The sequence below is a fragment of the Mirounga angustirostris genome, unplaced genomic scaffold (genome assembly GCF_029215605.1).
Source record: "Mirounga angustirostris isolate CCGP_5_RB_7025 unplaced genomic scaffold, mMirAng1.0.hap1 SCAF_6, whole genome shotgun sequence".
Classification (NCBI taxonomy): domain Eukaryota; kingdom Metazoa; phylum Chordata; class Mammalia; order Carnivora; family Phocidae; genus Mirounga; species Mirounga angustirostris.
This window is the reverse complement of record NW_026991714.1, coordinates 51530208-51549746: the sequence shown is the minus strand read 5'-3', so window position 1 is coordinate 51549746 and position 19539 is coordinate 51530208. Positions and strand designations below refer to the sequence as shown.

Below are 19539 nucleotides of genomic sequence, written 5' to 3'. Positions count from 1 at the left end.
CCCCTCTGCTCCCCCAACCAAGGAAGATTCTATATTAATCAGTCCTTTGAGAAGGTTCTGTTAGCTTTTTGGATTCAAGGAGCTCCTTAATTGCCACTTCCCTAATATTTGAAGTGTTTGAAATGTGTCTGAGTTTAAAAAAGAATATTGTCAATATTGAAATGACAACCCTCGTTCTATTTAACTGAGTTCTTTTACTGTACATCTCTTCCCAGTTCCTCACAAATGTGTAAACATACATTTGGAAATTTTACCCTGACCTATTTTAAAACCTCTGAAGTGCAGGGCTTCCTCCACATATGTTGGAACATCTGGGCTGGGGAGCAGGGAATTTGGTGCAAGTGGGTGGAAACAGAATGAGGCAAAAAGAGACTCTGTCTTTTCAAAGAGGGACCAGGCCTTTGTCCCTGGCCATCCAGAGCCAGCGTTGGGTCAGATCCATGGTAGGTGTTCACTGAACTCAGATTGGGACATGAGGAAAGAAGAACAAGAGACATGGTTATGTGTGGATTTATGAGTCCAATACATGTTCTTTCTAGGATTCTTGGAAAGCCTGAGCAGTGGAATGGAGTGTACAAGTGCACATCACATGAGAGGAGAGATGGGTCCCAGGAGCCCTTATTCCTTAATGATATCCTTCTGTGGACTGGCAAGAGGTGGCTGCGGAGGCACATGTCCCCAGGGCCACCGGGGTCATCGCGGGAGAGAAGACGTTACTGTGTTTAGGTTGGGTTCTTGGTAATTGCACTGATGACTAATGCTGCTAACATTTCTCTTGCTTAATAATCCACTTTTAATTTTTCCTGTGGCAGTTCTTCGTTCCCACAACACAGCAATAATTAAATCTGTGTTCAGATCTTTGTAAATGCACCCAGAGGTCTTAAGCAATGGGTGAATCATACTCATTTAAGTTAAAACATAATGTTAGCATTCAGCCACCTCAGGAATAAATACTAATTACTGAAATTCCTTTAAGTTCCACTGTATACGTCTAGTTTCCATTTCCCAGATAACACGCAGGGCGAGATTCAGGCCATGGGCTTTATCTGCATATTACAACGGTCCCTCCTCAGGTAACACCATCCTGAGGTGTGGGTTTCCAGGGTGGCTTATTTCAAAGAAGACCAGGAAATGGGGCTGTTTTTAAAGGTCTTCTCTTGCTGCCCTCACCGAAATGTTTTTTAGGAAATTATGGAGGAAGAAGAAATGAGCCACAGGGAACAGGCTCTGAAAAGTGTCAGCACAGGGCAGATGCTTCAGTGGGAGACTGTCATGTGACTGGAAGCTGGGGTTTTTGTCCCTGCTGCTCACATGGCCTAGGTTTGGGAACAGGACTGCTGGAGCCTAGAATCCTGGGAGGAATGGAACTTAAAAAACAATTTTATTTCCAAATTTTTAAAGTATTCTCTAAGTCCCCTTTAAAAGTATTTCTCTATCTCCCTTTTAACATGGGAACATGGAGAAACACTGCTCCCTCTTTGCCCTGGAATTTCATAAGTTTCCATCTACCCCTGGCCTGTGGAGAGCTCTGTCATCAGACTCCTTCTGGGGTGCCAGGGAGCCAGGAGCACATGACGACTCTACCACTCCTAGCCCTGCTTCTACAGGTTATGCTGTTCCATGCCCTCTTACTCTGATTTGTGCTGTTCCCTCCTCACCGTCCCACTTGGGTAATTCCTACGGTCATAAAACTCAAGACAGGCAGACGCCCCTCCCCGCAGGCAGTCTCCTGGAATGCCCCTCCCTCTCCAATGAGGGTGTAGGGAGGACTTGTCTGGGTTCTGCTCTGTTACTGTCTCCTCTACACTTCTACCTTGCGTGCTTGTGGAGCTGAGCTGGATGGAAGTTTCCCTCATGCCCCTGCTCTTTGGGCTGTTACCTGGCCGGGTCTTACCTGTATGGTCTGGAGGTGAGCGTTGATCTTACAATGTGCACAGGGCTCATTTTCAAGGGAAGGAAAGGGAGAACGCTTTCCCAGGTGACCATGCCTGAGTGGCAGGTGGTCACAGGAGCTGGAGACTGAGCTGAAGGTAGACAGGCTGGGCAAGTTAGGACAATTAAATAGTCTCTGCCAGTGCCCCTAGATGGCACTAGAGCCTTGGAGATCCAGCTACCACTGGGCACTCCAGGGTCAAGGGAACTGGACAGCGAGTCAGTCTTTGTGGCCGATCAAGGGCTCCACACCATAGACCAGACCGGTCTGGGTGAAGCTGGGGCATCCAGTAGAGGCTAGCACCCATCAGGGACCTCTTCTGAGGGTAAAAGCAATGGGTGAGATGAAGAATTCAGAGTGGGTGGGAGGTGGAGGAGGAAGAAAGAGAGAGAGAGGCCGAGAGAGGAAGAGTAGATAGTGGGAAGAGGAAGGAATGTAGGGGCATCAAGGCTATAATGAGAGAACAGGATCAAGGACGGCAAGGGACACAGTTGGAGTAGTAGGACCTTCAGGGATGAGAACAAGGTGATGCAGAGAAGATCTTTTGGCAGAAGTGGCGGTAAACCCGGAGGGGAGGAGGCCCAGAGAAAAGGAGAAGGCAGGCTGGCCATTAAGAAAGGCATGCCTCCCCAGTTCCCCACAGGACTCAGAAGACGCACACCATTCCTTCCGGATCTTTTATTGACGTATAGAAAATGTGTTTAGAAAAGGAACTATACAGAAGCTAAAAGCAATCAGGACTAAAAATACTAGTTAACAATGGTTAACAAGCGGAGATTCCAGTCTTTGAGCTACGGTGCCACGAAAGGCGGGGGGAGGTTGGCTTCTCCTCTCCCATCCTCTGTTTTTACTTTTATTTCAGTTTGTGAAAGTGTACATCGCCTGAAGAGTATGTACTCCATTTTCTTCTTGTTTTTTTTTTTTCTTCCTTCCAGTCTTTCTTTTAAGTAAATGCTTTTCCCAAGCACAGTGTAGCTACAAAGGCAGTAAATTGGTCGGTGTTATTTGTACCTGAAAAGGCCGTTAAAGGTTAAAACGACAAACTCAAATTCAGGGGGCCTGGAGGATTTGGTGTTTATGGTTTCTCAGAACAACAATCTAGAGACCACCAGGGTGGGTTTCAGCTGCCCGGGCCCAACATAACAGCTCCCTCAAAGTCACAGCGACTTGCTCAGGGTACCTGAGAGGCCCCGTGGACCTGGGGCGCATCTGAGGTCGGAATGACTGGATGCCTGGGTGTGTGTTCAGGATAAGAAGGAGGAGATTGATGTTATCGGTAACGCATCTAGATTTTGACCCTTGAATCTGTGGAACCATGGTGTGAGTCTAGAGGCCATGGGCAGGGAAAGGGGGTTGGTAGGGGGGCACTTACTTGGCTGACATTTTTGTAGAAACCATGGCATCCGCTGCATCTAACACAGACGTATCTCACCTCCCCCCAGCAGCCTCCACATGGAAGAGGACCATGAAATGCCAAGTTCTGTCTTGGGGAAATCTATTCCTTTATGGCTAAGTAGCATTCAGTTGAGAGGAAGGGGTTCATTTCTGGAGTTTGGGCCTGGCAGCCAAAAATACAATTTACCCAGTACCAATTTCCTTCTAAATTCCTCAGTGTGGCAAAGAGAGCTGAGATTGTACCTAACTGTTCTCTGAGAACCCATGACAACACACACATCCCCACTGAGGAGGTAGGGACAGGTTGGAAAAGGGAAGTAGTAACATCCATTTACTGCCTTCCTCTAGCCTCATTCCCCAATTTTTCCACTGATGTGTCCCTACAGGGACACTCTCATGGTACTCATGAAAGTCTGGGAGGAAAGAGCCCAATCAGTCTGCAGCCTGCTGGTTTGAGCCTAAAAATTCAGGGATTTCTACGTTTGATACTGCCTATATTGGTTTCAATATATTAATAACATAACTCTTTTCCTCTTAAATTCTGGAGTAAAACTGGTGATCCAGGAACACACACCATGATTATTCTCCCCAATCTTGCCAACCTTGTCTACCCAGTTTGAGAAGAAGGATTCTGGAATTCCCTACTCTTCTAATGTTGGGTGGGAAAGAGGCCACTATATTCCCAAAGGAGTGGGGTTGGGGACATAATGTTTGTGTCCTAGTCTTTTTTATCTGCTACCAACCTGCTGTGGAACTTTTTCTTACCTCCCCAATTAAAAACATAAAAAGAGAAAGAAAAAAAAAAAGAAGAAAAGGAAAGAGCTGTCTGGCTGTTTCTTACTTCTGAGGGTGAGGTGGAAGGTCCCCTGGAGTATGTGGCAAAAAACAACACAAGAACTCCCTTTTCTTAAAAGACAGAGAGAAGTGGCTTCAGAAGCCCCTTTGTGCAAACATTAGTAAATCCAAGATGGCAGCCACTTGGCTAAACAAGTAGAAGGGGCAGCAGTCTCCTGATAGGGGAAAAGCAAGGGCTTTAGAATTAGGCAGAGGGATTCCGATTATGGCTCTCCTTAGACCTGTGTGACTTTGGGCATGTCACTAAACCTTTCTGTGCCTCCATTTCTTCATCTGTCGAATGGTTAAACTTGAGTCAGGGTTGTGGTGAGGATTTAATGAAGTAATACAGGTAAAGTTCCTAGCACAGTATATCTAGAAAGTAGTAGGAGTGTAATAAATACCATTTCTCTTAGTCTTCATCTGGGGAGAGAAGTATTAAAAGGCCTATGCCAGATCTGATCTCAGCTGTGTTACTAATTAGCTGTGTGAACTTGGGCAAGTTGCCTAACGTTTTTGGACTTCTTTTTCCTGAAGTATGACATGAGAGGGTCAGGTTAGATGATCTCCAGTCCCCTCCTGCTCTGAAGGTATGTTCCCAACATTTGTCTTTTGGAGGCAGCGTTGAACACAATGGCATCTGGTGGCGGGATGTTAGCAACACAGGGTGTCCCTGGGGCTGCTAAACCAGAAATGGGAAGAAAACAATAGTTCTCATCGGTGCCCTTGCCTCCTGGCCACACATCGGGACCCAAACCCTCTCTGTGGCTTAGATGTTCCAGGCCTCCTGGGATCTTGCTCTGCCTCCAGGAGCCCATGGTGCCAATGAGCCAAAGCCAGTACCTGGAAGGGCAGATGCGGTGAGACTGAAAAGGGTTAAATGTTTCTGAACTGGAAATTTAGCATCAGCCCAGCCTCACAGCAGACAAGGAGGAGCTGATTTGTCAAATTAACAGAGGGGGCAGAGCAGTCTGAGGGACAAGAGCTGTGTTATTTGGATACTCTGCAATAGCCTTATTAAGCTTGGGAAGGAGGGAGGATTTCCGGTTTGGAGAAAATGCAACACTGTCCAAAGACTCTGAGATTTGCCAAGGACATTTGGACAATGAAGTGCTGCAGGTGCAATGAAGTCATGCTTCAGGCAAGAGGTGACCTTGAAAAATTAATCAGAAATGCTGGAGAAGACAAATCAGGCTTGTGAATGCCGTGAAGGAAAAGTGAGGTCCAGGCAGGACTGGTTAAACACTTCTGCTTCTCATTTTCTAAGTGGCAGGGCTCTGGTGCCTTAGTTTCTCCTGAGGTGGGTGAACTGACAGGAGCTCTCTGGTGGGAGGTGAAACCAGAACTCAAGGAATTAATAATGCAGGTCCCTAGACCCTTACACTTGCTCTCTGTACTTCTACTGTGGGCCATTGGTAGAAGGCTTGCTTTCAGTCTCCAATCATCCATCAGCTTCTTTTATTTGTTTTATTTTATTTTATGTTTTATATTTTATGTTTTCTTCTTCCCTGCTATTTCTCAAAGCTTGAAGAACACAGACTGGACATAAGCAAATCTAATGTGGCTACCATTAGGATGAACCAGAGCCATTCTTTCAAACTGGACCTGTATCTACACAACACACCCACTTAAGTATACTAGACCTTTTTTCCCTCCTTGCTTTTGGAGATCTCATTTTCTGTGACTTCTCATTTGGCCTGTTGGTGCCAAATGCTAGAGTACAGTTGAGGGAAACTTGGTCACATTTGTGTGGGGTGGGGTTACAGAAGAAACAAGAGTATGGGGGAGCATTTAGTCAAAGATGTTAGGGAACATGGCCCAAGGACCTGGAGGTCTAGCCAGAGAGAGGCTACAGGCATCACCCAGAAGCCAGCATGGTGTCTCGCCTTTCCTGAGCGTGGAACCTCTCTGTCACTGATATCTGGAGAAAGACAGGCCACCCAGGGAGGTCGGGTGGAGCTGAGTCTGCCACTCCTGGCATCTGGAGCTTTGTGTAAGAGGCAGACTCCCAAACTTCACAGATCTCCCCCGCATCCCCAGGCCTCCAAGGTCCCAAGGCCTTGGCAAGTTTGAAGCAAATGAACACATTATTCCATCTTCTGTGGGATTATTGGAACTAAACTGAAGTTTGAATCTTTCCTTTTCAAAGTTTTAGGACTAGACAGTGAGATACAAGAATGTCTGCTTTGGAGGGAAAGAAAAGGAAGCAGGAATGAGACTGAATAGGAGTCAGGTGATCAAAAGCAAGCACAGACCCTGAGTAAGTAGTTCTACCTTTCCTGAAATTCTGGGCAGAGGTTAAAGTTAAAAAAAAAGAAAGAAAGAAAGAAAGAAAGAAAGAAAGAAAGAAAGAAAGAAAGAAAGGAAAGAAAGAAAGAAAGAAAGAAAGAAAGAAAGAAAGAAAGAAAGAAAGAAAGAAAGAAAGAAAAGAAAAGAAAAGAAAAAGAAAGAAAGAAAAAAGAAAAAGAAGAAAAATGTTTTTATTCCCCAGGAATACTTGCAAGTCCAGGTCATGAGCTCGTCTATTTCAGCCTCCTCAGCTTGGCGCATTTACTGCTCATAGGTTCCACATTTTCTCAACTGATGCTTTTAAAAGAGCTCTTTGAAACGATTCCATAATGACCTACTGTCCCTTAATCTACAGCTCTGTGCTGGGACCACATTTTAAAAGTATAAATGTGATTAAGGTTGTTTGGTTTGGCATTGAGCTCATTGGCAACCTTGGTTCTTCGGGTTTGTCTTTGAAATAAGAGTTTTCAGTGTGCAGGGAACTGGTTGGTTTCCAGGGAACAGGGTAGGAGGTGGCTTACCCCTGCTTGGGCTGCCCAGTTTGGAGCGTGTAGGTGAGGTGTAGGGTGGATTTAACTATTTATGGAAGTTTGCTCTGCATTTCCTTGCTGCCATTTTTATTGTTCTTTTTATTTAACAATTCAATCCCCTGTGCAAATCAGTTGACTGGTTTTCCTGAAACTTGGTTTGGTGTGAGTTCTGGAAACCCCGAGGGGCTTGCTGTCCTCAATCCCCACCATGTTTCACAGTTACTGGCGGTGACTGGGGATGGTGATCGCCACCTTGTGGCCACACCTAGCAAGTCTCCCTCCTCCAGTTAAATCCAGTCTAAAGGCCCTGTGGGAGTTTTCCACAGATTTGTGGTCTCCCCCTGCCCCTCCCCCACCTTCCAGAAAGAACCCTGGAAATTGTGAGTTACTCTGTTGGGAACTATCTTTATCTGATGGGGAAATGAGAAAAGGAAAACCTGGATCTTGGATCTAGGCAGTGGGTCTGTTGCAGTCATTGGTAGGTTTTGTGGGCTTATAAATGCCTATAATTAGGACTGGGATTAAATCCTAATCCTGCACTTAAATTGCCTCTGGGCAGGGTCCACTTCTATTCCTGTGAGTCCCTTGAGAGCAAATGGTGTGCGTAGGTGAGTGCATTGTGAATATCGCTTACTGGATCCACCCTTGGGAAGAACACAAATTTGGAGGAATAAGATAAGTTAAGAAGCTCTAGCTTAGTTGATCATGGATCTTGGGGAGAGAACGGGCACAGTGTCTCTTGAAGATGGTAAAAGCTCGTGAGAAAATCACTCAACTTAATAAAAGGAATCTATACATCCTTTTATAGGAGGTTGGGTGAGCTAATCTTTGAAGTCCTTTTCTTGCTTTAAAAGTTTTTGAAATGAATTCAGGCAATGCTGCAGATACTATTTATAAAAATGTTCCATAGGGTAAAATGGTTGTAATGAAAGGCAGGTTTTGGTTTCCACTGATACTTCCTGGCTTTCACCTGAATTGACCACACAGGGAATCATAATCTCTTTTCGTTTCAGGTCCCTTGATGAGGTAGGCTGTACTGGAACCACCCAGGCCCCTGGGCTCTGCTTTTATGGGCAAAAGGAACTCGGCCTCTTACTTGGCATTACCTCCTCTGCAGTGTTTTTTCCTGTGTGTGTATGTGTGTGTGTGTTTTATTTATGACTTCTGAATCTTCCTTCCTTTTCCTTCCTTCCTTCCTTCCTTCCTTCCTTCCTTCCTTCCTTCCTTCCTTCCTTCCTTCCTTCTTTCCTTCCTTCTTTCCTTCCTTCCTTCCTAAATAAAGGAAGGCTTTTGGTGAATTACTAATCATGCTCTCTCATCAACGCCAATTTCTATTTAGATTTTCAGATCAGAAACTAGCACTGTTGACTATCAAAACCAAAAAGGAAGTTGGTAGCCATTCTAGTCCAAGCTTCCATTCAACAGGGGGGAACTGAGGCCTGGAGAGAGAAAACCACCTCCCTGATGATGTCACAGAACCAACAACATGGCAGAGGTGGGCGTATACCTTAGCCCCCAGCTCCCTTTCAGTGTGCTCCCTACTATTCATTGGTTTCCCACTCTCCAGCTGAATCGCATTTAATTTACATGTTTCTGGACAGGACTGTTTCCCTTTCTTCCTCCTTCTCCTAGTTCTTTTGGAGCCCATGCTGACCTGAGAAATGGTGATGTGGTCTCCACGTCTCAGCCCCAGGTTTGTCAGTCACAGCCTCACCGAGCGGTGGGCAAGGCCTTGGAGGCCTGCTAAGGCAGGGTGCCTGCAGCTAGTGGCAGCCCACTTCATCCACATAAAGTGTGATCAGCAGCCCAAGGGACTGTCTTTTCCTGGGGATCAGAGCTGGGTTAGAGTGTAGCTGTTTCCATTAGGAAACTGCCAACTCTCCAGCTCTTCCGGCAACTGGTTGGGGAAGGAACAAGATGACCCAGTTTGGCTAACCATGGGCATTACAGAAAACAGAAGAGGAACGCGAGGGGCAAAGGGGAGGGCAGCTGGGGAGCTGGGTGTGGATTTTGGCAGATGCCTCAGGGATAGCTACCACTGACATTGGATTTGGAGAAGCCAAACGGTCATGGTTTCTAGAGCCTCCAGCTCTCTTGGGCTTAAAAGTCAAATCACGGTAGTGAAGAGAGCACATCTCATAAAATGGGAGGTAGGCACACAGTCGTCCCCTATTCACCTTTGGATTTCCAGATGTAATTTCCTCTGGCACTTTTCATTTTTCCTCTCAGAGGCAGAATAATAAAAGATGGAGAAAGGCTTCTCATGATGTCAACTCATTACAGAGGTCATTCCTATTTCCCACAGGACCAAAAAAGAGCAAAAAACAGAAACAGTCCCCTCCTGAATTTCACCTCTTTCCAGGAATTATCAGTCAGGGGAATGGCCGGCTGGTCATATAACTTCTTCTTCTAACCCTTATTAAGCCACCCACATTAAGGAGAGCTTGGCTGAACACAGAAATGAGGCCTTCCGTTTGCAATTCAGAAAAAAAAAATCCACGACAAATAGGACCAGAAATAAGAAAATAGAGTTAGGTAAGATCTGTGTTTCCCACGGGACCTGTAATCTCAAATGGCAGATGCCCTGATTTCTACTTTTGTCCTTTCCTCAGTGTCTGACACCAAGTGCTCAACCCACAACCATCTCCCTCTTTCACCCACAAAGGAAGTTCTGTCTGGCTGACCCAAGAGAGAGGGCAATGACTTATGACCCTCAGGGAACACGGCCACTATGCAGCCCAGGGCCAGGTGTGGACAATGCCTTGGGCTTGTGGGGCCGTGGGGGTCTAAGGGTAAGATGGATGGAGGCACAGGGTTGATTGGGGCTGGGAAGGAGGCCACTGCTCTTAAAAGGTAATAGGACACTTGGCTGGTAAGAGTGTCAGAAGACGAGAATCTTTGGCCCACTAAAAAGGACTTGGGTTGTTGGGATGGGGTGAGGTTAATCTGTTTCCTCTGAAGGGGTGTTGATGACAGAGCTCTCTTCCCGAGGCTTCTCCCAGGGGCTGCTGTGAGAACCTGGCCATCCAAGGCAGTGACCAGAGCACGAATACCTGGTAGTGAAAGGCAACTCCTGGGAGTCCAGGAAAAGAAGGCCTGGTGCCATAGCAATCTGACCCCAGGACTTGCCTTCAAGTTGGTCTCTTTAAAACATTCCAGACTTGCCCTCCTTGGTGGGAAAGGAGGGGAAGGTTAAGGATGACTAGGGGGGAGGGAGCATGGAGACCGAGGCCCAGGCCCGGGACAGCAGGCACCACGAGAAGCTACATCCTGCTTCCTCCAACACCCTTCCCTTGTTGCAAAGCACAGTACTCTTACCCCCCACCCCTTGTTTCATATTATAAAATACAAACAAATGAAAGAAAAGGTCAGTTGGCCCGTGGCGACCCACTGCTCAGAACTGCAAGGACCGCCGTTTCCTCCCCACCGTTAGGCGGTGGCTGTAGGGACGCATCTTCATCTCCACGAAAGGGATGGAGAACTCGTGGCCTTTCCAATGGTACCAGTTGATCCCCTAGGAAGGAGAAAGACATGCATGTCAGGTCACCAGCTTGAAAAGAGGGACAAAACCAGGAGCAGGGAATCCAAGATGAGGATTTAGCCATTCTCCACTAACAGGAAGCTTTGCGGCCCGGCTCCCGATACCGTCCAAGGAGCTGGGTCTCTTTCCACCTTTTCTTTTTAAGCATGTCTGTGGCCTGAGTGTTCATCAGGCCTGTATGTCAGGTTATTTCTTATTGCCAGCTTTATGTTTTTGGCTTTTAAGATTTGCATGTACCAGTTATCAGTGTTGAATTTCAGAATCCCAATAGTATACGAGCATTTTGTGGAGAATGATCGTGTTTGACTGCTCACTCCTGATGGGAGAGTCAGGTAGTTTCCACCTAAGGTGACTAGCCATCTTGGTTGGCTCAGGACTGAGGGGTTTCCCTGGCTGCTGGCCTTTGGGTGCTAAAACTGGGAAAGTCCCAGTTGGTCATCGTATCACCCAGCCCAGTCTGTGGACTTGTAGTCTCTACTGGGGAAACATAGTCCAGTTTACACTGGTTTTCTGATCTCTCCTTTCCTGGGACCCTTCTTTAGATAAGGTTGAGCCTGTGAAGCTGTTCCTAACATTGATAAGCTCTCTATAGGATGGTTTAGATGAGGAAATGAAATGGAACGTGCTGGTGGTCAAAGGCTTCTCTGGGTGAGTTCTAACTTCTGAGTCCAAATGCTTTTCTTTCCCTCCTCTGGTTTCTGCTTTGTCCTGCCCTTATTTCAGGGCCTGCCTTACTTTCCTCTTCATGATAGTCCTTTCTCAAGACTGACATTTTTTTTTTTTTTTTTACAAAGGGGAATGTAAGACCCACTTGTGCACTGAACACATAAAGCTAAGTGACAGTGGGTTTCACAGCCCTGGGTCATTCATAACAGTGGCGAGCTTCACTTACCTGACTGTGCCTGGACTCTCCATATTTCCCGTTGAGGTTGGTCCGATGGCAGTTCTTATACCACCAGGCCCCCTTGTAGGACAGGGCGCAGTTGGTAACTGCAACATCATTGTCTCTGTCCTCTGTGGAGAAAGGGCGTCCTTGATGATAGCTGAGGGAGTCTCCTGTAAAAAACAAAGATGCTTTTGTAAGGCCATCTGATTTGTCCCTCTTTTGTCAGGATTGTCTGGACATTTGACCCGCTCCCAACACACCTAGCCTCCACTTCAGGGACCTTCCATTTACCTCTCTCATTTCCACCCATTTCCTCAGCCAGGCTGTACGGAACTCTACTCTACCTTAATCCCTGGCTCAGCTGCTTCCTTGCTGCTCTCAGCAACTCATTTCCTCATTCCTCTGACTTTCTGCTCAGAGCTCTGTCCACTCAGTCCACCTCATACCTCTATCTGTTTCTTCTAGGCCTGCACTGGGCACCAATATTCATGATTCCTTTGTCCCCAGAGGAGACAGTGATGAGCCATGGCCACTTGAGTCAATCTGGGTTACCACCGTGCATCCATGGCCTGGCCTTCTCCATGGTTTATTAGGCCTGGTCAACCCTCACCCAAAACCTCACATTCAGAACTTGGTGCCACATGTAAAGAGGGATCTCAGCAAGCTCGAGTTCCTGTCCATAGGAGAAAGCATGATGAGAAAATCCTAACCATGTCCGAGAAGTGGTTGGGAAAAGCAGGGCTGTATCTTGGGGAAGTTTGCATACGAGATAGACTGCTTGGATATGTGGTAAGATCTCTAGCCTTAGAGGCAAACAGAGGTGTCTGGGTGTTGTCTTGCTGGGATGTTATGAATTGATGATATGAATTGATGATATGAATTGAGTATTTGAGGTGAGGGATCAAACTTTAATTAGTTCATAACTATTGGCTGAACTTTTGGTGGGACTTGTGGTTGGAGATGTCGTAAAGGGGCGAATGCTGTTGAATCAATATTATTGTAGATGCTTCTGAGGTTGCTTTAAACTAGGAGAGACCACCGTTCTAGGTCATCTGTGGTATCTGAGTCCACATTCATGGTGGCCACTCAATGCCTCCCCTGCTTCCTGCCACAGCTTAACTCTGAGGGGATGATTTTTGTTCTACGAGGAAGCCTGATCCCCTCAGGTCAGTTGGATCCCTAACTCAACATACCAGGTCTCTTTCCCCTCCTTTTCATCTTCTCCCAGGCTCCAAGGAATCTGGTTTTGTGTCCATCGAGAGCTAATCCCACTACCTGAAACTCATTTTTTTTAAAGATTTTATTTATTTATTTGAGAGAGAGAGAGAGAAAGTGAGCACGAGCAGGGGGTGGGCAGAGGCAGAGGGAGAAGCAGATTCCCCGCAGAGTGGGGAGCCCCACGTGGGGCTTGATCCCAGGACCCTGGGATCAGGGATAAGTTAGGCAGAAACTTAACCAACTGAGCAACCCAGGTGCTCTCCTGAAACGCATTCTTTCCCATTTCTTCCAGGTCCGGAAGAAGGCAGAAAAGATTTCTTATCTTTTTCTCTTTCATATTTATATATTTTAGCATATTCACCTCCTCCAATCCTAAATCATATTCATATCCTTTAGCTTTAAAACTTCTTGGCTTAATTCTATTCTCTAGGGACCCTTTCTTTTTTTTTTTTTCCTAGGGACCCTTTCTTTACCATTGGTTTAACTCTGTTGCCTCTACCTGCCTCCTATCTTCTCATCTCCTGCTTGTCCTTCTGTAATCTAGAATGGGCTCTCAACCGCTGCTCCCAAATCTGGCTTCCCTTCCCATTTCTGCCTCATACCCACCTCATATATTCAGTACATTGTCCAAGCCTTGGTTTTTCTCTCTCAAACTGCTGTTCAGATTTATACCTTTCTCTTAATTCCTGACATTAGTCAAGTCTCCTATTATCTCCTGCCAGGATTAATGCAGCAGCTGACAACTGGTCTCTGTTCTTCACTCAGATTTACTTTATCCGGTTTATGGCTGTCACATTGATCTTCCTAAAACCCCCAAATCCAAAAGACTCAGGACCTACCATGGCTCCTCACTGCTCACCATAGTAACACCGCTCTCTTGGTTTTAAGGCCCGTCCTCCACCAATCTTCTTTCTGTTTCTTCTGAACTCACACCCTGCCCTGGGAGCCAGGGGCCCTCCCTCCACAGTAACTGCTCCTTCCGTGACTTCTCTTCCAGGGTTTGCCTTCCCTCACCATTGGGACACCAGCCAGATGTTGTTCCTTCCTAGACCAAGAGCGCCTGGTAAGCTGGAAATGAGTACCATTTCTTTTGTGGTTCTTTTTAAAAAATAGATGTTTAGGGTGCCTGGGTGGCTCAGTTGGTTAGGCATCTGCCTTTGGCTCGGGTTGTGATCCCAGGGTCCTGGGATCGAGCCCCACATTGGGCTCCCTGCTCTGCGGGAAGCCTGCTTCTCCCTCTCCCACTCCCCCTGCTTGTGTTCCTTCTCTCACTGTGTGTGTCTCTCTCTGTCAAATAAATAAATAAAATATTTAAAAAATAAAATAAAAGCTCTTGACCTGAACACTTGGAAATAATGAATTTAAAAAAAATTAAAAAAAAAATAGATGTTTAGTTCTTGCAGAGACCATGTCTTATGCTTCTTTTGAGTGCCTGTAACTTGTGCAATGAACTTCTAGGGGTTGCTCAACAACCTCTTATTGATAACTTGATTTGGAATTTTCAGTTCTACTCCAGTTAGAGTCCTGACTAGAGACTTAGATTTTTGTAGCTTGAGAAATGGGGACAGGAGAAAGGGCTGAAGGTGGATTGGAGGCCATGGGATGGATTGTTGCCAGTAGGGCCAATAAAATGAGCAACAGGTCAAGATAAAGGCCAGGGGAACTGGGCAATGGTAAATGCCAGAAAAAGAGGATGGGCTCTTCCCCACTGGAGGCCTTCTGGTCTTAACAGAGCAACCATTGGGTAGAGTTGCCCAGAGAAAGGGGCAGCCTACATAAGCCCAGGTTTTCATCTTTTGAGGAAGATGAACTGAATATTTGAAGGGAGGGGTCAGACTGTGATTAATTTATGATGATTGGTAGTTTTCTGGCAGGATTTGTCTAGGAAACATGAGAGTCGAATGCGGTCCCACAGTCCTGCCCTCCATGGGGCCCAGTAGCAAGATGGAGCTTCGGTAAAGGAAGCAGTGGTTGGGCCCACAGGAGGCAGAGAGAAGCAAAGACCTGGAGCAGGTGAAGAGAGGGGAGGAAGGTGGGACATGGGAGCAAGGGGCAAGTCTTGCTTTTCTTCCTGTGGGAAGAATAAGAACTGCTTTTCTATAGGCACAATTCTAATCTTAGGGAGTTGATTATATCAGGTTTTCTTGAAATGATTTAGTCTGATATCTGCTTCAATACACTCCATTTCAATGCTTCTTTTATGCCCAAAGTGTAGTAAATTGGAGCTATTATTAGGGGCACCTCAGGCAGATCTGGCCAACTGTCATTGGGAATAATCTCCAATATGAACAATAATAAAGCATGTCTTCCCATGGAGTAACAATATGTGGCTGAGAAGAGAAATACTTGGACAGGTGCAGTAATCGGAAGGGCAACACCTTGATGATCTTCTTAATCCCAAGAGGCATAAAAATGCTGCTAAAATTATACACTAGCATTTAGCCCTAAAATTGGAGTTAATGAAAGGACCAATAACTGTGTACCAAACAGTAGAATGTTTGGCAAAACAGGTTTTTATGAAATGTGCTATAATAGAACCCAGGAAACAGATTGGCAAAGCCTAAGAAGCAGACTGGATATTATGTTCCGATAAAACTATTAATGCAACAGAGCTTATAGAGATGGTTGTTCTACTTAGTAGAAATGTCATAAAAATCTATACAGGAAGTGTGAGCATGTATTTGGTTCTTGTGGAGGAATGAAAAGAAACGTGGCCAGTGAGGGTCATTCCAGGGCTCTTGCTGGCACCTGACGAAGGCCTTATGATGACTGCTGAGGGGAGGGGGTCCTCTCAGAATTTGGAGTTGCAAGATGGTTTTCCTGGATGTCATCACAGGGAGGACATTTCTCCCCAGACAGTAGATGATTATGTTCTTGTTGGATTAGAGCCCATATTAATTAATCTAGACAAGAAAAATAATGCTTTGTCCTCACACTGCGCTTTTTTTTTTTTTTAAACTTTAAAAGTACTTCCGCTGCATTGGTTGCATCTTTTTCTGACTACTTTGTGAAGTAGGGCAGGCATCCTTATTATGATTTTCCAGATGAGGAAACTGAAATCCTGAAAAATTGGTTTCAGATCACCGGGGTGGTTAGGGACCGAAGGGACCAGCGCCAGTGATTCTCAGCCCTCCCTCCGCCCTGCTCTTTGGCTGGCAGGGAATTCACACGCTGTGGGGGTGCTGCCACTGCCCGGCCGTTCAGGCTTAGACCGCGGGGCGTGGCGGGGGGCGGGGGGAGCTGGTCCTGCTGCCCGCCCACCGGCCCGGCGTCTGCTCAGGGGCCGGGGTACCTGCGGTGCCGTTGTAGCCCCCTAGGCGCAGCTTGTACAGATTTCTGCCGTCCTCCACCGAGAACTTGTCGTAGTAGGCGAAGGCCGCCTCCTGGCCGTCCCGCATGTCCACGCGCAGCTCGTAGCGGCCCTGGGATGTGATCCTGTGTATGTTGTCCAGCCCTGTGGAGAAGAGCAGAGAATGCTGGGGGCCTGGTCCCAGCGGCTTTGGAAATGGGAGTGAAATGGGACTGTGGCCTCACAGTGGATGTTACAGAGGGGGAGGGGGATCCAGATTGCTTTTGCCCTCAGCCCTTCTCAGGTCATTTATCAGACAGACCTTGCCAGACTCAGAAACTCCTCCTGCAAAAAGACAAACCCTGGTCTGATGATGGGTCCCCCCCTCCACCCCATGTCAGCTCAGGGGTCCTAGCATCCAGTCTTGACTCAGTAGCACACAAACCTTGAGGCTCGGGATTCCTGGCCCTGTCCCCTACCACCTTCCACTCCAAACCATGGTGTTGGGTGAAAATGACAAGACGTATTACATGGGCGTGAATTCTTTGGCTTGAGTGATAGGAAGCCAGAGGTAGAAACGTTGATAGAAGAGTTCAGGACAGGTGCTAGGGGCCTAGGATATCCTACCATCACCTAGTAGCCTGCAAAAGAGATTCTGTTCACCTTATATTACACTGCCTTGCCCTTTCTCAGCTTCCAGCCCTCCTGGGGCTCCCATAGCCAGGTGAGGGGATATTGCCATTTGCCCCCTGACTCCAGTTCCTTTCTGTCTAATCTACCTGCTACAGTTTGCTTTGCCCCCTCTGCATTGGTCTTCTGGGGGTTATTTTCACCCATCTGCTTCTCTTTGGGCTCTAAGCTTCCTGGATCTTGGTCTAATAGATTCTCGTAAGGTGCGAACCTCTGTGAGCCCACATTCTCCTTGGCGATGTTTTCTCGTATATATTCCCTTGTCCGTTTGCCCTGGCTGGCTGGACTCTGGGACTTTCTGATTTTGACCTACCTGTCCAGACTTTGAACCACTCACCTTGCATTGCTGATGATCTCTAAGTCCTCCTGATTTCTATCTGCCTACTGAACCGAGGTCCTTTTGCTTTGCTGTCATAGCTGATATCTATCGGAGTGTACCATGATGAGAATAAAAGAATTGCAGTGATGGAAGGGAATTTAGAGATTACTTAGGCTAATCTCTTTGTGGAAAAAGAGGTTGAAATCTACACAGGTGCTATTATTGGCTGAGGGCCACCTGGATCTTTCTGCTTCCCTATCCTGTTTGAGATTTAAAGCTTCATTTTGATTATAAGTTGAGGGCTGTTTGCTGTTCGCTGGGTTGCTGACCCACAACCTACCCTAGACTTGTGCTTGTGTGGATATAGTGGATCCTGGGGGTACCTGCCCGGATGCCCTTAGTAGATGGTGGACATGTTCCCCAGCTGCTGGATGTGTTGGCTGCTAACAGCTCACAGCTGCCTTCTTCTTGGATAATTGCCTTTGACCAAACAGGAGTCACTTCCCCTTAGTAGCTACATTCTCCCTCCCCCGTACCTTGAAGCAGACCTACATTAATGCCTGATGTAGGGGGTATGAAAGGCCAGACCCCTTGCCCTAGTGGGGATCAACTCGGAGGAGCAATTAATGATCCAGACCTTTCCTGAGGATTAGACTGAAGATCATCTCTCACCAAAATCACATTTTTGCATATTTTCCTCTGCTCTATCTTGTTTCCTCTATTCCCCTACTCCTGAGAGCACTCCCCTAATAAATCCCTTGAACTCTGGTTCTGCTTCTGGGGAACCCAACTTGGGATATAAACCATGGGTCATAGTTACCCCTAACCTGAGTATTGCTACCAAACTATAGATCACCAGGCCATGCCTCTATTCAAGAGCCCTCACTGGCTCCCTACTACCTATGGCATTATGTCAGGACTTCTCTTCCTGGCTTTAGATACCATAATGTGCCTTCATTCAACCCACCTAACTTCATTTTCTTCTTTCCCTGTCTTGCACCTTTCCTCTGGTTGGATGGTTTCTTTACTATCCCATTTGCACATGTCAGAAGAATCCCTGCCTTCTCTCTTTTCTTGTCCTTTCCCTCCTGCATTCTTCTTACTCATTGACTGCCCAGAGCCTCCTCCACAAAGCTGACCCCTCCTCTCTCTGAGTATCTGTGCCTTCTCATCGGGAGTTCATCGGTTAGTACAGTGTTTCTCAGTGTGGGATGGCATCTCTCATGATAGAAGAAATACTTTGGGAATAAGGACTAAAACATACTTAAACATATAGGGAGAAAGGGGGTATTTCCAAATTCTTTTTCTTTCTTAATAGTTTAAGGAGAAACCTTAACTCGGATCCTAACCTGGACTTTCAGTCTCAGTTTGGTTCTAGTACTTTGTGGTGAAACACCCAATACTTACTAACCTTCATTTGTACCACCGCCGGCAACATCAGGCTTGGAGCCCCTGCATTTAACTGTCGTTTAAAAATATTAATATTGTTTTCTTTTCCTTGTATGAATTTTTAAGGCTCCCTTTTGTTTCGGCACATGATAACTAGCTTTCTATGAAGTTTCTTTCACAAAACAGTCGATTTAATTAAATAAAGCAAGTGATACAGAGAACATTTAAGTGCAGGATAGTTCAGCCACCTCACAGATAATGTAAAAATCATGGAATCGGTGCACAGCTGCTGAGGTCCGGGGAACACGAGCCCTGTCTGCCAGGTGCCCGATTTGTGTGCATTGTACTTGTCCCTCAAGCTGTGTGCAAACTCCTGGAAGGTAAAAATACTTCCTATTCACCTGATTTCTCTCTCAATGTTCTTATCGTGTAGCTTTATTACTTACATCAGCCAACACAGATCTGGGCATCCCATAGATACTCGATAAATTCTTATCATTGACGAACTGATTGGTGCCTACACTTTAAGTACCTACCATCTCAGACACTATAAGAGGCAATGGGATGAAAACATGACCAAGATGTGGTCCCAGTCCTGAAAGAAGTTTCCGTAGCATAGTCAAAAGAGACAGAAAGAAAAACTGGACACTGCTTTGGGCCCACAAAAGAGGGAGTGGCCAATCCTCCCATAGGCAAAGGGTGAGAAAATTGGGCAGGACAGGTTCCTCGAAGGAAGAGGAGTTTAGTTGGGTCTCTGAATATACACAGATGGGCACCAAGGTGTCCAGAGGAGGGGGATGGTGGGTTGGGAGAACATTCCTTGCAGAGGAAGCTGCAGTGATTCTGGAGGTTTGGAGTTTGGTGTTGGTGTGTGTATGGGGGTGGGGGTGAGAGGCGTGGGGTACTCAGTGGTGGGAGCAGCCTCCAGGGCTAGATTAGAAAGAGCCTTGTACCTCAACTAAGGGGTTTGGTTTTCACCTGGTGGTGATGAGGAGTCACTGAAAGGGTTTACAAATGAGGTTAACCACAGCTCAGATTTTGGGTGTAAGGAAGATGGCCATGTGGACAATGGAGTCGTCCCGGAGGCAGGGAGGTCAGGTTGGGAGCTGTCGTGTGGCCTCCAGGAGAAAGACAGTGAGGCCTGGATGCTGTAGTGACCAAGATATAGAGAAGAGACCACAAATATGGAACCCGGTTATGCGCCTGTCCCCCTGCCTCCCTGTACA

At 46.6% G+C, this 19539-nt stretch overlaps 1 protein-coding gene and 1 long non-coding RNA gene across 2 annotated transcripts in view; one reads left to right on the top strand and one right to left on the bottom strand.

The window, feature by feature from the left end:
- Positions 1–951: 951 nt before the first annotated feature.
- Positions 952–19539, top strand: part of LOC135364733 (uncharacterized) — a 44118-nt gene continuing 25530 nt past the window's right edge. Inside the window, exons 1-2 of the long non-coding RNA XR_010412331.1 lie at positions 952–1909; positions 13624–13689. This is a non-coding gene — a long non-coding RNA (uncharacterized LOC135364733). The remainder of the gene's footprint in view (positions 1910–13623; positions 13690–19539) is intronic.
- The window catches only part of TNR (tenascin R), an 81288-nt gene continuing 71535 nt past the window's right edge, over positions 9787–19539 (bottom strand). The window contains exons 19-21 of the mRNA XM_045877403.2: positions 15919–16080; positions 11415–11578; positions 9787–10495 (exon numbers count right to left, since the gene is read on the bottom strand). Coding sequence (XP_045733359.2) covers positions 10376–10495; positions 11415–11578; positions 15919–16080 — 446 coding nt within the window. The 3' untranslated portion in view covers positions 9787–10375. The remainder of the gene's footprint in view (positions 10496–11414; positions 11579–15918; positions 16081–19539) is intronic.